Below are 17,092 nucleotides of genomic sequence, written 5' to 3'. Positions count from 1 at the left end.
TAAGAGTATAATGTACCTGCACACTTAGAGGCACAGCAGATAGTTCCGCTGTAGACATAGCACTCAGGTCTGGCCATGGGAGGACAGACTTCACTACCATCAAGGTCTGTTCCATTGAAAAACAGTTCGCAACCTTTATAATTCCAACTCTGGTGTTTCATTAAGACTCCACCATCTCTAGTCATCTCCGCACCTGAAATAGATCAGAATTCTTCTTCTGCGCATAGATAAAAATTGCGACAGAAATAGAAAACTATGACTCTAGGACAGAAGCAAACCTAGTAGGGGGAAATGGGATTACGCGTTTAATCTGGATCGAGGGATCCACTAGGGATCCACTAGGGATCGAGGGATCCACTAGGACCGAGTGAGTGAGTGGGTGAGTTGTTGGTCCACACGTAAACCTTAAAGTATGACTACATCATACCACGAGGTGAAAAAAAACCAAGAATGGAAGATAAGGGTGACAGCGGAAGTCATATACACGATCAACGGTATTAACAGTTAAAGACTTGCAAACTACACTTACTTCCACATACGTCTTTTATCAACTTTACAAACCGGTTGACGTTACAAAAAGGCTGGCTGCAAGTTTCTTTTGACAAAAGGATGCGATTTCGATACCCTGCGACGAACACTTTACAATGGATCTGAGATTCCGTGCAATTACATTTAAGGCAAGGAGATGTTTTCCTTCTTCGTCAAAGCAAAAACTTTAAAGATAATTTCTGTGTACTGGTCAGATTCATAATAAACGATATATCTCTTATTTCAGCTTAAAAAGCATCCTTCTTGGATAATTGGCGATCAGGTGGAGATTGTACGCTTACTTCAAATAAAACTAAGATTCTTGCACAATGCAAACGCTTGGTGGAGACTGGAGTGAAAGAGGTTATAACAAAAAAAGAAATTTTACGGTATCCATCTTTATCCCGATCACGTTTTCGGAAAAGCTCCTGGAATAAGCTACATTTTACCTTTAAACTGGAGAAGTAGCACACGATGAGGAATTCTTTTTGTCCGAATGAGGTCGGCGGGAATTTTTGTGTTAATTCGGCCACTACAAACGTTTGCAGTCACTGTACGGAAAAGGTGCACGATTACAGCAGCTTGAAGGTATCTCGATTTCACCTCAACCATGACGGAGCTGGTGTAGATAAATTGTGTCAACAAAGTGGATATAAAAGGTGGATTATCAGTGAGATAATACCACTACACCATCCTACCAAAATATCAGCAGTCGTGCCGTTTTATGGCTTTCCCCCGTCAGTGCGGCATGCGGGCTGCCACCGTTTGAGCTCCTCAACCAACAAGTCATTAAATTGTTTTTATGGCTGATAACTACATTTCTTAATAAAAGAGCGCAGGGTTACTGAAGTTCATCCCATAATGAGCATTCTACGAATAACAAACATATGAAATACATATATATGAACTGCGGTTATGAAACGTATATGTGCACGATCCTTCGCAGTAAAGCACTATTTAAGCAATAGTGAAAATCAGACCTGAAAAAAATTCAGGCCTGATTTTTTTCAGGTCTGAAAGCGCTGCACTAGTATCGCAGAGGTCAGTGGTTCGAATTTCGTACAGGCCTGAATTTTTTTCAGGTCTGATTTTCACTATTGCTTAAATAGTGCTTTACTGCGAAGGATCGTGCACATATACGTTTCATAACCGCAGTTCATATATATGTATTTCATATGTTTGTTGTTTGATTTATCATCTTACGGGTTTATGTCGAATTAATTTGATGGCCTGCTCCCGGTTGGCTTGTTAGCTCAATTGGTAGAGCGCTGCACTAATATCGCAGAGGTCAGTGGTTCGAATCCCGTACAGGCCTGAATTTTTTTCAGGTCTGATTTTCACTATTGCTTAAATAGTGCTTTACTGCGAAGGATCGTGCACATATACCATTCTACGAATGTTATTCATACCAAACATCTGAAAGTATCAAAACTCTTTTATATGTTCCACCTTTCCACAGTCCAGCTTAATTTTTTAGAACACATTCGTCTCAGGGGATGTCAGTACCAAACAAACCAATTTTATATCCCATTAACCTAATAAAAGAAACGGAAAGAATGATCTATTCCTGCCCAGGAACCGAAACTTGCTAAATCACGACCAACTTTTATCAGTCGAGTCCTACAGCCAATAATTTGACGTGTACTTATTAATTTCAAACAAAAAGCAAACTTTTAGTTAAATTTTTTAGTAGCCATCGCTAAATACCTGGAAACGACAGTGTCTGATACCGAAAACTGTCCTTTGTACGACGACTCCTACCTTAAAGACCGAACTTGAAGTAGAAATAGAATGATCCGGTAGGCAAAAGAGACAAAAACACGCTTCGATTACCAAAGAAAATTTCCAAGTAAACAGAAAATTGTGCCACGGGGGTAACTTAACGGGAGGTAGCTGAGGCAAGCTTAATAAAAAAAAGTCTTCAACGGGCCCTCTTAATTTCAACAGACCTTCTATAACTCTTCCTTATCGAGAAACTATGATGCGCAGGAAATATTTTTTTGCTCTCCCAAAAGTTTGTATCTCTAAGATTGAAAACTAGCAGGCGTAATGCGTCTTCCATGGCTGCTTGTACGGGTAAGGGGGCTAAGTGGGACAGGTCAGGTGAAGAATTATCAGATTTAAGAGACACGATCTCACCGTGAGTTAGCGTATTGCACATTCTTTCCACTGTTATACCTCATACAAGTGTCATTGAAGTAAGGCAGCTTCTTGAAGAAAAATCTGCTGTTGCAGTTAACAGACGTACAATGACTTGTACCCGAGACTCTTTCATTTTCAACTAACCCAAATAGAAAAAATAAAAATTTTATTTTTTTCTAAAAGAAACAAAATGCAGAGTCGAAAATTATATTAGGCTAACGTCCTGGACAAATAACACTTACCTAAGTGAAAAGATTGGGAGAAGTTGAGAAAAAAATGGCCAGACCTTTATATCGACTTCCCTCTGGCTCCACCAATACGATTGACCCTTTTTATAAATAGAATCTGCTAATTGCATTCACTTAGAGTTTGCGTGAACCAAGTAAGTTACGAAGTCGCGTAATAAAAACATCCTGTTTCTTCCGGCGTCTTTAAAGCAGCGACATGTGCTGAGATGAAGACGGTTTGTGAATTCATCGATGGGCTTTATGTATCTCACATTTGTTAAATCAAAGCTACTGAGCACCACAAACCGTTGGTCTACTTCTTCATGCGGCCTAAGGGAAACGGTACGACTTTTAAAAAGAGATGAAATCCTTTTTACACTGTCTAGTAAGCCGTGACGACAACTCACTACGGACGGCAGTATACAGAAAACCGACACACACCGACTCGGGATGGGGAATGGTGATACATGTACATGAAACTCAGTGCAATACAACGAATTGGTCTTACCCCATTCTACTGCCACGCGTGTCAGATATTGCTTGTTTAGAAAGAAGACCTTGACCAGCTTGATGTAGAGATTTATTCCTTCAACCAACATCCATGTAAATATTGCAGTGTAAAGGAAGTGCTCGACCACTGCCAGGGTTATGCAAAGAGCTTTAAAAATTCAACATGTTTGATTACTTCCTCGTACGACAACAGATTCCTTTAAAATGGTAAGTATGAAAATGTCGTTGATGATCATGATACATCCTGTCGGTTACGTTGAAATATCAACTGGAGAAATATTTTGTTACTTTAGGTTGTGCGAGGCGTATCCCATTTCTACCGACCGAAATTGCACAAGGAGTCTAGAAAATGATTAAAACAAATTTGGGAAAGAATGGGAAAACATCCAAAATTTCCAAAGATGTTGGGAAGACGCGATTTATCGGGAACGCTTTAAGAGCGAATGTTACCAATGGTGAAGCATTTGGTGACAACAGCCAAAAAACCAATTTCGCCCATATTTCAAAGTGAAGTAGGTCTCAATGGGAAATAAACCACTGCATACTTCGTTTGGCTAAATATCTATACATTTTCGAGAAAATCGATAAGAGGTGAGATGATTGTGTACTCCTGTTTCGTATATTTAAAACAAGACCTAGGTTCCTGAAGCCACGTGTTTCACAGTACAAAGCGGTTCTGTTTTTGCGAAGTTGTCGATTTCAGTAGATCTCATTTTGAATTAATTAGCGTTGTTCCACCCACGAGAAACACGTTTCTGAACTAACAAAATTCCGCCTACATTTGGTTCGAGGTTCGGTTAAAGACTAACATTCAAGCAAAGATCTCTTACGTGAAGTACTTACAGCCTCTTTTTCAACGAAATGGGAATAGAGAAACCTCAAATCAAGAACCCTGAGATACGCTTTGTGAAGAGTCATTATTAGGAGGCGTTGACTATCCTTCCAAGTAATATCGCTATTGTGAGGGAGGTACAACAATTTCAGGACTGAAATCCTCAGAAACATGGAGAGTAAGAGCATATTATGTTAAATAAGCAGTAGATTGAACGTAAAATGCGAAAAAATAGAGTTTTCGCGACTATGTGTGCATTTTCGACTAATGGACGACACCGTCGAATCGGCGCATTTATCCAACTTTAAAATTCCGAAACCCAGATTTTCGGTGTTTGTATAGCACATAGTTAAATCACGAGCTGCTTTTGATCTATTTTTAATCTAGTTGGAAGTAGGTCGGATAAATTCAATGAGATTGTATAAATGAATGGTCATGAATTGCTCAAATTGCAATCAACATATGTTTTGATGTTGTTTTCCAAGATTTGGTACTTTTTATCAATTCAGGTTTTTTCATTTTGTGACGCGACGCTCCGAGTTGCGTCTCAAATTTTGAGCCTCAAAAGCGGCATTTTGGCGGAATTCAGTTGTTATCGATTTTCTCTAAACTAAATCGATATTCAGTCAAACGAGGTATGCAGTGATTTGTTTCACTCTTAAGCTAACCTAACTTGAGAATGTGAGCCGAATCGATTTTTTGGCTTTTGCCACCACATTTTGAAAATGTTCAATTTTCGGGTACATTTGCTTTTAAGTGCCTACAAACGGGCATTACCATAAAACAAGCCGGTGAAGGTTAGTAGGGACATTTATATGTACAAAAAGGGTCTTGCTAACTTAAAGGATATCCCTCTCTAGTTTTGAAGAATGTTACATCTACAGCATCTAAGAGGTTACCAAGGCCCATCGATAGAAGAAGATTTTTATGCACAAACACCATTTCACTCTCTAATCTATCACATAAAGTATGAATCAGCAAAACAAAGTTGAAGCGATCATAACTGCAACTCACACATGCAGGTACTAAAATTATCACATCAATATTACTAAAAATACGTATATCCACGAACTCGGTCATCGCATGTCATATACTATTTTTTTTCCATTCGTAGTTGGTTACAGCTGTTCGTATATTGTTTTATGCCGACTCCCATTTAGGCCAGCTTACAGCTGGACTTTGCCAGTCTGGTTAAATATTACTAGTAGATAAATTCATAGTTAAAGTTTTTTTTTATCATGAAAGGCCGTTTCCATAAGAGGGTTACCTGGGTGAGAAAACATGCATGATATAAAAGATATGAGTTTAGGAACAAAAGAACTAACAAGAGAGTAGAATCAAAGGGCCCAAATTGAGGGCGCAGTTAATTTTTATCAGGAAAGTTTGTGCTGAGTGTACACTGGTTTGAGGGGGGGGGGGGGGGGGGGCTGGATGTATTTTAAAGAGCTACGCTAAACCAGTGTGCTTTGTGCGCCGTCTTTGTTATCATCCGCTAACACAATAGTGTTTTTCAAACCCATGGAGCGGCAGTAACCAAACATTAGCTTTTTCTAAAATATTTGTGGCAAAAATAGAAAGAGGTTTCATCGAGCTAAACACAGCAAAACCACTAGTTTAGAAGAGGTGTACTAACGACGTTTTCTGTCCGTGGAACAGAGAAAAGAAGACGAAATAGAAGAATTTGTAAGACGGTCGAACAGCTAACGCGGCTGAAATATCAGACTCAGGAATTATATTCTGTGACACAAAAAGTGCACAAAGGCGAGAGAGTTAATTGCTAATCGACTCTTGACATTCAAACCTATTTCAAACAAGACGGAGACCTTCCAATAGACTCAAAACAATCGCAAGCATCAAAGGTCGTGAACAAGTGCTAGCCAAGGAAATAACAGGATACCACCTCGTCCTATTTATGCGGAATACAACAGGTGTATTCGGTCCTTTTCACACATAAGCTTTCCGCCTTATCCTGGTAATCTCACGTATTGGCCCACACGGGCAAATGCGCCAACTAGCATTTATAATTAATTACTAACCTCACGCACGGGAAAGATGACAGAATCTCTGGTAAGTAAGCTTGTAGTTGACGTGATTTTGCACTTTCTATCCATATTTATTCTTGATGCACACCTCGCAGATACAACTGTGTTTGGGAGGAAGTTTATACTATATAGAATGATAAATTTGTAAATATTATTACCGAAATGTGAAATATGTTATGAAACTCACACGAATGTAACCTCTTTTTCTATTTCAAAGCAAAATCAAGGACAGTCGCTACAGACACCGTAATTGAATATGTCGACGAGCTTTGCAAAAATTAATAAAGGCTGATGGTTTCGAAAGAAACTGTTTGGGGCTGCGTCGGTGGGAGTAACGAAAATGTTTGGATATATCAACAAAGTTGAAGTGGTAAATTGGCCACGGTAACGATTACAAAAGCTGATGTTTCGAGCGTTAGCCCTTCGCCGGAGCGAAGGACGAAGGGCTAACGCTCGAAACGTCAGCTTTTGTAATCGTTACGGTGGCCAATTTACCACTTCAACTTTGTTGATATATCCAAATTGTTTGCAAAAATTAAATCACATCAAGAAACTTATTTTTACTTTGAGCGAAACAGCTAAAATATTGATGTAGATGAAATCTGGTTCAACCAATAAGGTTACGATTTCGTAACTCCTCCTTCCTCGTCAGGGACCTTAAGAAACCACGACGGCGACGCCAAGGAAGACTTCGATTAAAAAATGAATTTCTACTCTTAGTTAGAATTTCAAAAATGGCTGCAGCAGCTTACTGTCTCATACAGCGCCACAGCTCAACTTCAGCATGATGTGTAAAGTAGCCGTTGAGTTCCAAACGGAAATTAAAATAATTTGCCGTCGCGGTTTCGGTTCGCAGACGACGCAAATTTTGACGATTTCACGTTGTTGTTTTGCATAAGACGGCTAAGAAATGTACAAAGTTTCAAATCGCACGTACTGAGCTATTGTTCTGCCAATTAGATCTCTTGTTTTTCCCCGTCCACGTTGCCGTCGCCGTCGTAGTTTCTTAAGCTCCCTATTGGGACCTTAAGAAACCGAAATATCTTGCCAAAAACCGGGAAAGTTTTACAAGTTTAAAATACTTCTACGAGACGCAATCGAACGACCAAAAGTTGGGTAGTCTGGCTTTTAGAAAATCAAGTTTTGAAATATAAAAATTAGCGTTTGTCTTTTTCGGCGAGAGAAGAAAAACATCGTTGAAATATCCTTACGGGCAAGCAGCAGGTGTTAGCTGGAACGAGGGAAAAATATTTGCGATTTTGATTGTAATGTTGAGATCACAGCGATCGGAATCTTTCGACTGAACAACAGGAACCCACAAAGAGGTTGTCAGTCGGAGTTTTTAATTTTTTCTATGACATTCTTTGAGATTAACCAAAACTAATTTAAATTTGACAGTGTTTCATTCATACACGCTTGTAACTGTCTAGGTTACATATTAGTGACGTTTCCGTCCGATGATATTTCAGAACCTCGTGCGTCTTTGCTAGTAGTCTGTGTGCATGGTCTGTGTTTTTGCGTTTGCGAAGTTTATCGCGTTTATTGCGAAGTCTTTGGATTCTGCGTTTATAACTACTCAGGCGTACAGAGAGGACAATCGGTAAGCACGTATTTTTACCTTTCTTAGTTTCATTTCGTCGGCTTATTTCTAGTTAACTTGTTTTCCCGTTTACTGTGTTCGTGTTTTTATCACATCCAATTGTTGTTCAGCTTTGTCCTTCCGCGTCGCTCATACTATATATTTTACTTGAAAACTTTTGCGAGTTGTTTTCAAGTAACGGATAGCTGAGTTCCAAGGCGACCTGGTTAAGCTATAGACACGCCACACGCGAACTTTTTTAAGCGCAAGGAAAACTGTTTACAACAAGAAATCCCGGCGTGATCTATCTGCCGTTACTTGTCTCTTTAATGAATGAAACCTGCTCCTGTGTAAGGCAATCTGTCGAACGAAGATGGTGATAAATGTTATGTGTGCTGTCTGATGTCTCTACATCTTTATTCTGTGACATATTTTTGAAGCTTTCTAAGCGTTCAAGCGTATTTGTGATATTTGCGTGTGAGCCAAGAAAAGTTGACAAAAATGTATTATATATCATCATTCATTGAAATGTGCCTGTCTTCCTTTGAAGCCAAGAATCTTTTAATATTTTATGCTCTGAGCACACCACACTGTCTTAAGTAATAAAAGAACTACAGTTTCTGGAACAGAAATCCTTTTCATAGAGAAAATTAATTTCTATGTAAAATTAGCAATTTTGCTTTGTGATGAAAAAAGTTTGAAGTTTTGCTCGCAAAATAGCCTTCAATTTGTTCTTAACCAAAAACTTTTGATACCTGCCCACGAATCCTTGCTCGCAGCTTAATGATTGTGAATAGCACGGTCCAGGATTTTTTAAAGAGATCGCGTCGTCTGTAAGGCTTCCTAGTTGTCAAACTGCTAGCTAGTTTAAAGAGATGAAATACTTCACGACTATTATGACGCATTCTCATGGGAAACTAATGAATGCTAGATTTTAAGATATCGAGGAGGAAATCAGTCGGCACAAAGAGACATTTGTTACTACAGAAGGACGTTTTCACTGCAAATTCTCGTTGAAGAGATATCATGGACATTCTTTATCGAAGTCGTCTTTATCATTAAACTTATCTCCTCTCTCTTCGCCGCTATATTTCTTTGACTCAGAATAGATCGAAATTATCTGTCGGGCCGAAAAAGTTCTGATTTTATATCAGAGAGCTTTGATGAAGTGTAACTGACAAGAACCTCTCAAAAATATGAAAATTTCGAGAAAAACTTTCGAATGAGTTTCGGAAGCCATACAGGACTGCTTCTTTGCTTCCCGTTGCGTTTTGACTGATCTAGAAAACTCGCACTACCCTACCCCATGAAACGAAAAAAATAAACCAACCATGACTTGTTTACTTGCCTTTTCCTGCACTTGTAATGGTTCGCTTGGCTGAGGTGATTACTTTGAATTTAGCTTATTCGACGCTTAATTGAAGACTGCTCTAAGTTGGAACTTGAATTACACTTGTCGAGAGCTGTTTCTTCACAAAAATCAAGTGGCACCAGTTTTTACGTTTTATTTATACCTTATGTTTCAGATTTGCTGAACCTCAATGGGGTAATTACACCAAAGCCCATCTTTTCCTGTCTGGGAACGAGCCTTGAAATCTTCCGAAATCATTGAATCTGGGAAGACGGCAGATTTTGGAGAGCATTATTTATGAACAATCCACCTTCACTAAACTTCACAAAACCAGCCGTTCCACACGATGACTGAAATCAAGATCCTTGTAAGATATACCAAAATATCTCCTGATAAAGCCAACCCTAGGATTAACTGATCACATCATGACGTAAAGATAAAACAGACAACCGAGAAGGCAGTGCATGGAAATGACCCAAGAGTTGCCGTAATTTCAGTAGTAATGGAACGAATAGTTTAATCAAAAGTTATATACTTACACAGTATAACTGCCCAAGAAGCAATTTCACCAATAACCCACTACTAAGGAAGTTGTGATTCTGATTAACATTCTGATTTTTGCATAAGGCAATTTGTAACATCAACGGGTCTTTAGATAATTTCTCTGATATCATTTTTCCTAAGAAAAATCACGACCTTATTCAAGCAGATGAGTCATTGTTACTACTACCTTTTTCAGTTTACACGGACTGTTGTATCAAATCAGATAGTATTCATCAACAATTCAGTTCAGTTCACTCTTTTCCATGCCTGCGACTAATTCACAGCACTCTCTTCAGCTTATTACCAATTCACACGTTTCAAACGCAATGATTTTAACAGATCAAACCGATCCGCAAAATGTAATATTATGATTTCAGTCATTAGCTAACCATTGTTTTAATTGGACTAATCATACTAACTCACATGCTTATTGACTCACTCTTAAATTTACAAACTAACTAATTGACTAACTGCACAACTAACATACTAATATATACTAATACATACTAATGTACTAACGACTAATAATACAACGAAGCAGCATCTTTCTCTGTTTTCCTATGTATTATTCTAGGTAAATCTAACCGGCTTGCTAACTTTCTTACTTAACTAACTCACTGGCTCACTAAGATCAGCAGTATAACTTTATCTAACATACTAATAGCTTGAACAGTGCCTGGGAAATATATTTTGTTATGTGCGTGTCCCTTCTTTATCAGTTATTCTCTTATTAACAATTTACCAATTGACAAAATAACCAACTAATTTAGGTATTAACTAATTAACTTACAAATTTACTAACTTATTATCCAGCCAACTAATCAACTTACCAACTAACTAACAGGATAACCAACTAACTGATTTACTAACTGACTGAGTAATAACCCAACTGACTAACAAACTAACTAACCAATTAACTGCCAAGCTAATTAACGGGCCAACTACCTGGCTGAGCAACTAACCTACTGACCAACTGACTATTTAACTACTCGACTTACTAATTTGTTATATTATTATGATAAAGACACCCGCAAATATCTTTGAACGTAACATAACGAACTAAGTTAACCCTCTCGCCCTTTTTCTCCATGAGTATGATTCGTTACCTGTCTCACCTATTACGATGGTTAGTCAATGTAATCAGTCTAAAAATAAACATTACAACAAGGTAACTATTTGACCATAACTAACTGACATTAACCTGCTCACAAACTTATTTCTAATATACTGAAAGGCATTGCCGATATTCCCAATCTAATTTCCACTCTAACTCGCTCTATCCTTGGGTTTCACCCACGTGACCAATACCTTAGCAACGGTTACTATCCGCCATCTTGGTGTCCCTCGAGCGTAAACAAACCGTATCTAACGAAGAGTTCATGTGAGAAAGAAGGGATGGTTTTATGCATTATTGTTGGCTGTTCGAGCAAAAGTGGAAAGCACAAAGACTAAGGATTTTTTAGCATAACAATTTAATAATTTTATTATTTCTATAGCGCAAAATTCATTATATATATGATCTAATGCGCTATACCTAAGATCATTACAAATCAAGGGGAAGAACAGGAGGAACTAGAAGTTGTTGTATTGTTCGAGGCTTGCGGCTGTTGTAGATTCTCGATTTTTTGGTCGAGCTTTTCTTTGAGCTTCTTAGCCGATGAGAAATCGATGTCTTTAGCCCTCGCATCCGGCACTTCATTGACCTATGTCGGCAAAATCCATGAGCATTTTACCTGAGTGCAAGTAAGCTTGGGGTGTCACGAAAACTCACACCCCGAAAACTCAGACTCCTCGAAAATTCAAGAGATAAACTCGACTCATGATCACTCCTGGTAATCCCTCGTGTATTTTGACCTTTTGGGTCTTCATCCAACTGAAGCAGCAAAAGCAAGGCCGCAAGTTGCACGTTCGCAAAATCGTCCGATGGTTGAGTATTAAAACATTTTAGAGTGACACAAGACTTCATTTAGCTTAGATTTCCTCCATTATTCCCGTTAATTTTGAACTTTTCATTCACAGTTAACGGGATCAAATGCGCTCGCTCCAAAACCAAAGTATTAAAATGTGGCGTGATTTTGACGAGCCGAAAGGGACGTTTGTTTACCTTTTTGTACTTCGTCGCACAGATCCTTGTTGTCGCTCTGTTAAAATTCTTAAATAGTTCGCGATTATAATGGATACAAACAGAGACTCGGCCCACCAGTCCCAAAACGAAGATAATTTTCCGACCCTTGGGCTAGAGTTCTTAAATGAGGCAGAAAGAGAAAAACAACGCGAAAGAAGACTCGGCATCAGCGCCGTCACGATTCGCCTCCCTGAAGAATCACTCTTGATATTGTTGTTCGTCTTTCGCGTCGGATTTGTTGCATTATTCCACCGGTTATGTTATAAAAAAAATTGGCTCATGTTTTATGCTATGCACTATCGAATTATGGAGCACTTCGGAAGCTTGGAGAACGCTTCGAGGGACCTGAGTTTTCGGTGTCTGAGTTTTCGTGACACCCAGCGACCTTGCCATGAATTCTAGTAGTTGCCTCTAACATAAATAAAACACTCGCGATATGTGAGCATGACTCAGCCAGTCCAGCTTTGCATCCCAAGCAATGGGCTGACAAAATAGTCTCATCGTTTTCGGAAATGACCTAAATGTTCACTAAAGGATCATTCATATGCTGTGAATGCCAAACTCGTGCTCTCACGGCATACTTGCCGGCAATTACTTTGCCTACAACTGAGGTTACAAATCCCGACACCATTTGATTAAACGCCTCTAGACTCTTGAACGCCTCGAACTGCTTCTTCGTGTAGAAGCTGGTCTCAAGAACGAGGTAACTGAGCAAGTCCGACGCCGCTTCCACAGGAGGCAAACATTTTGGACTTAACTTCTCGGCTGGTATGCTTGCAGGGTAAACCCCAATGACCGAGATCTTTTGCAAACATCTTTCCTTCCAACTCTCTAAGCTTTCGGCATACTCAAAGAGCACTGGGATACCTTAAGATGAATGCCAGACACATTTATCGCTTTTTTCTTCCTGGATATTCATGTAGTTGGCGAAATAATACGGCGATAAGAGAGAGGGCTTCACTATAGAAATCGACTAATTATTCATAAATTTGACAACCGAGGGACACCAACATGGCGGACACTAACTTCAGCAAAGCTTGTGACGTCACCTGAAACCCAACCATACTAGTGTCTTTAGATAACTCCGCTTTCTACTAACTCTCTATCCTCCACTAATTTCTCTCCTAAATCATTTCTTTGTCTAACCCAACTTTGCTAATATCTAGTTCTCTCCTTCTCGATAAAATTTTCTTTCCTTCTCTACCACAGTTTTCTCTTTCATCAATACTTTTTGAAAGTAGTTTCCAATGACATTAATCTCAGAGATCTAACCAAGGGCAAACTTCTTTATTACTGTTCCTTATGGACGACTAAGATCCACAACAATTTCTGATGTCTCTATTAAAGCCTTAATTGAACCAAAGTGTTCGTTGATCAAATATCAAGTATCATTAAATCGGTGGATTTCAGAAACTTCTATCATAGTTTATTCAACTCTGAAGTGGAAAGTTAGAAGCTCAGAGTCCTTTTTTCCAATTTTTTTTTTGGTACGGTGTACTTTCAGAAAATTGAAATAAAAATTGTGTATTCTACTTTGAGAAAAGGTCAAAATAAATCCATAAGACGCAGCGTTTTTACTCTTAATAGACTTGTTACTATATAATCAAACCTGGTATAAAGGTTTATTAAATGGTTCACTGTATTCTATATATGATTTATTTATCTTTTATTGCCCTGATTTACAAACATTATACTGCTGTCAAATACTTAATTACAGTCAAATGATTAATCAACCAATTTCTTCCTCAGAACTTTAGAACGACTGTAGCGGCACTTTATTCTCAAAATCAAGCAACGAAAACAGCAAATCGTGCTTGATTGCCTTGAATATCAAGTTTAAAAATTAGAACGAGGAGAAAGACATTCCCAAGGAGAAAAAACTATTTACAATCGTCAAGGTTTACTGTTTGTTTTGGGTTTCAAAATACTACCAAACCTTACCAAACCTTACCAAACCTTACCAAACCTTACCAAACCTTACCAAACCTTACCAAACCTTACCAAACCTTACCAAATCTTACCAAACCTTACCAAACCTTACCAAATTGACATACAACAAATTACTGGGCTTAAACGTCAGATAAATTCCATACAAACCGCAGATTAAACTTAAATATATCACTAATCAGGACTTCTCGTCAACCTTTCAACAAATTGGTGATGATAAGGCAAAGTTGCGCTCCATCTCCGCAAAGAAATACCAAATACTGCCAAATAACGATTGAAAATCAGAATTCTTTTCTTCGCTGATCCAAGATAACACAGAAACATATTTACAGTTTCAATTTGGTGGACTAACCTATCGTAAATGTTCTTACCTACTAATTAATGTTAACTTGGAAAAATCATGCCTCATTCGGCAACTTTTAAATAATATGAGTTACACCCATCCTACGCCACGCTTTCTGGGAAATAATCCATTAATTTTCCATTTCTGTCATGGATCCTTATTCTTCGTGTTTTCTTGAGTTCAGCTATAGTTTGTTGCTAAATCCATCACAGATTACTTAGTTTTGAAACTTATCAAAATTCCCAGACCCAGTAATACATGAGCCATGATCTTACTGTGATTTCATTTACTCTCAACATCCTAGCAATATAATACAGAAAGTAAGCAATGGAATTCCTTTCTTCGATCTCATCTCACTAAACTTTCATCAGAGCAGGTAATCTTTACTTCTCGGCTAAATGATGTTTCTCAGTTTAGAGGTGGAGTCTGTTCCAGAGTACTCAGGAAAAATTATTAAGTATTCATAAAAATTGAAGAGGGGAATCCCCAAAGCTTAAATTTTTCCCACACTGTTTGTGTTATCCAAGCTTACTCTATTCAATAATTTCCCGCGTATTTACAGGCAGATTGTCTATCCAAAGTAGCTTACGGGTTAATGGAATATCAAAGCCAATTACGCTTTTATATAGTCCATATCAGAATAGTGCCAAATAAAATGTTCGCAGTGCTTCATCTCAACCATGTAAACGCATTTGAAAAAGCTCACGCAACAGGCGACATGAACGAAAAATGACGCAATAAATCGCTAAGACAAAACGATTTCGCAGTATCTAAAAATTGTTTCCTCAGAGTTCCTCCTGATGTGGAAAGAGATAACGGTGCTGCGTAAACGGTATTGTAACGCTGTTTCCAAAACGTACCCTCCTTTTCCCCTTTTGATTGACTGTCGATGACTCTCTAGTATCGATTTCATCAGCAATGGCGTTTTCGATACGTCTGCAAACCTTATCTACCTTTAAACGCAGTATGGGCAGCTGAAGGGTATTAATGGTCTTGAGCTGCTCACTGATTTCATCAACGAAAGCCTTGCTTTTGAGACACTTGCTAATTTTATCAAATAATATCGCGCGACTCCCTCTTTCGGTTGTCTCTCCTTCTCTGATTATTTCTGCTTTCCTCCCGTTATCTTTATTCTCTAATAAAACGTTAGTTCCATCAGCCTTTCCAACAGTTATGTTCACAGGCTGCCCATCAGTCACCACCTGTTCAGCTTCCTTATCCATCTCCGCAGTCTTAGCTTCAGCGAGGGCCTCATTTAAGGTGGAAACAAAAAAGTTCATTAAAACTATGGTAATGCTAAAAAGAAGCGAAACTACAAAAACGTGTCCGAAAATTGGGACACCTTCAGCCAGTTCCTTAATGGGCCGAGCCTTGACTTTGCCAAGAGCTATCTCTAGCTGGAAAGCGAAGGCCCGCCAAAAGCTCGAGTACCTGCCAGTGGATGGACCGAAAACTAAAATGCCCGTGTGCAAAAATGCAAGAAATATGATCGATAAGAGTAGACAGAACGAGGGAAGGTCGTGCATCCAGATCCGAAGAGCACAAGAGAACAACCGCGTATAGAAATTAAAATAGGTAAGTTTTAGTAGCTTCAACGTTGTTAGGAAAGTGAGAATGGCGAGGAGACTGTTTTCAACTTCTGCGCATAGGAGAGGTGTTTCAAAGTTTGCACGTGCAAATATGTTTTCATTCAGCCTAAGCACAATCATAGTCATGAGATAAGCCTTCATGAAGCTTGATACAGCGAGTAGAATGGATGTTGCGAAATGACCAAGATCAAGCAAACACCAAAAAGAGCAAAAGTATCGCCACCTCCTTCTAACTATCTGAGCTATTGCTTCGCCGATCATGAAGAGAACCATGGCTGTAAAGAACACGAAGCACATCCCTTGAAAAATCTGTAGGACGGGTTCTGTGTTGTATAACGAGATGGTATCGATGCTTCTTTTAACCGTTGCCTGGCCTGTCGGGAGAAATTCGACAAAGAAAGACGAGACAGCCAAAATGTTGGTCCTCGAATTTAAAAGCGAAAACTCTAAGACGATGGCTCTTGTTTGACGATCGACCCAACTTTCTGATTGCAGTAGATTTGTTATCGCACGGGCAGTTTCTTCTTCATAGCCCAGCTCTGCTAAATACCCACCGCCACCATACCAAGCATGACGGCCCCATTTTGAAGAAGATCCAAGTTCCTTTCCTGTTTTGTACATCCATGGAATTGGACACTGATTAAACTGGAGCGGCGAAGTTCCGGACTTGTTAGGATAAAAAGGTTCTCTGTATTCATTTTTGCGAGAGTAGGACTCCAAGCAGGTGTGTTGCCACCAGTTTGGGCATGGAACTAAGAAGAAAATTAGAACTCAGCGTTACTATTTGTCCATGTACTCAGTAATGACAAAAAGTCTAAGTAGGTATACCTTTTTTCACTCTCAGCTGACGTATTCTCACCATTCCAATCACCGTCGATGCCAGCTCACTACTTTCTTGATTTTTTGAGTAAAGATATGTGATCAAAGACTCATTTATCCAGTTCCAGAATGAAGTTTCATCTTTCACCTACAAAAATGAGTACAGAAGAATGATGCAGACGAGTTCTCCAACTCAAAACAGAAGATATCATTTTCTCACGCGTAATAATTACTTTAGGTTCATGTACATGCAATGATACCGGAAGTCTTTGTTGGTTATCGTTTCATAGGAGGGGAGTGCATTCCAATACTATGTCATAGTAAAATTATTGCTTAACATATTAATTTCTTCTGAACTGATTAAGGTATCTTTCATCCCTGCCAACAGAATCTTTACTGATCTCCCTACTTAACAGCCAATAACAAGGATAAACGATGCCGAGCGTTATATCTAATTGCAGTAGATAGTTTGCCGGTAGCTGTTGGTTATAAATTTCTTAAGGGATGCATGAATT

General features: G+C 38.8%; 2 protein-coding genes, 1 long non-coding RNA gene and 1 other non-coding gene across 5 annotated transcripts in view; 2 read left to right on the top strand and 2 right to left on the bottom strand.

The window, feature by feature from the left end:
• The first annotated feature begins 1,770 nt into the window (after positions 1 to 1,770).
• On the top strand, positions 1,771 to 1,843 carry Trnai-aau (transfer RNA isoleucine (anticodon AAU)). Its single transcript has one exon. It is a non-coding gene; the product is annotated as a tRNA-Ile (tRNA).
• A 3,848-nt stretch (positions 1,844 to 5,691) lies between these two features.
• Positions 5,692 to 10,926, top strand: LOC148735236 (uncharacterized). Of its 2 annotated transcripts, none has more exons than XR_015999512.1 (2): positions 5,692 to 6,306; positions 9,387 to 10,926. It is a non-coding gene; the product is annotated as an uncharacterized LOC148735236 (long non-coding RNA). The 2 variants fall into 2 exon arrangements; XR_015999513.1 differs by lacking the exon at positions 5,692 to 6,306 and adding an exon at positions 6,708 to 7,881.
• Positions 10,927 to 13,150: 2,224 nt separating this feature from the next.
• LOC148735229 (polycystin-2-like) overlaps positions 13,151 to 17,092 on the bottom strand; it is an 80,272-nt gene continuing 76,330 nt past the window's right edge. Inside the window, exon 5 of the transcript XR_015999506.1 lies at positions 13,151 to 13,865. The gene's annotated coding sequence lies outside the window, so the exon portion shown is untranslated. The remainder of the gene's footprint in view (positions 13,866 to 17,092) is intronic.
• Positions 13,865 to 16,669, bottom strand: LOC148735235 (polycystin-2-like). The gene is made up of 2 exons (XM_088755710.1): positions 16,587 to 16,669; positions 13,865 to 16,510 (listed from the first exon to the last, which is right to left on the bottom strand). The coding sequence occupies exons 1-2, from the start codon at positions 16,618 to 16,620 to the stop codon at positions 14,955 to 14,957; spliced, it is 1,590 nt and encodes a 529-aa protein (XP_088611836.1). The 5' UTR covers positions 16,621 to 16,669; the 3' UTR covers positions 13,865 to 14,954.

Source organism: Stylophora pistillata, chromosome 3 (genome assembly GCF_964205215.1).
Source record: "Stylophora pistillata chromosome 3, jaStyPist1.2, whole genome shotgun sequence".
NCBI lineage: Eukaryota > Metazoa > Cnidaria > Anthozoa > Scleractinia > Pocilloporidae > Stylophora > Stylophora pistillata.
The sequence above is the reverse complement of the archived record's forward strand: the minus strand, read 5'-3'. Positions and strand labels throughout refer to the sequence as shown.

Coding starts and splice junctions, on each gene's coding strand:
- LOC148735235 (XM_088755710.1), bottom strand. CDS start 16,620: ATGGTGAGAATACGTCAGCTGAGAGTGAAAAAAG. Junction 16,511..16,586: donor TCAGCTGAGAGTGAAAAAAG/GTATACCTACTT, acceptor TTTTCTTCTTAG/TTCCATGCCCAAACTGGTGG.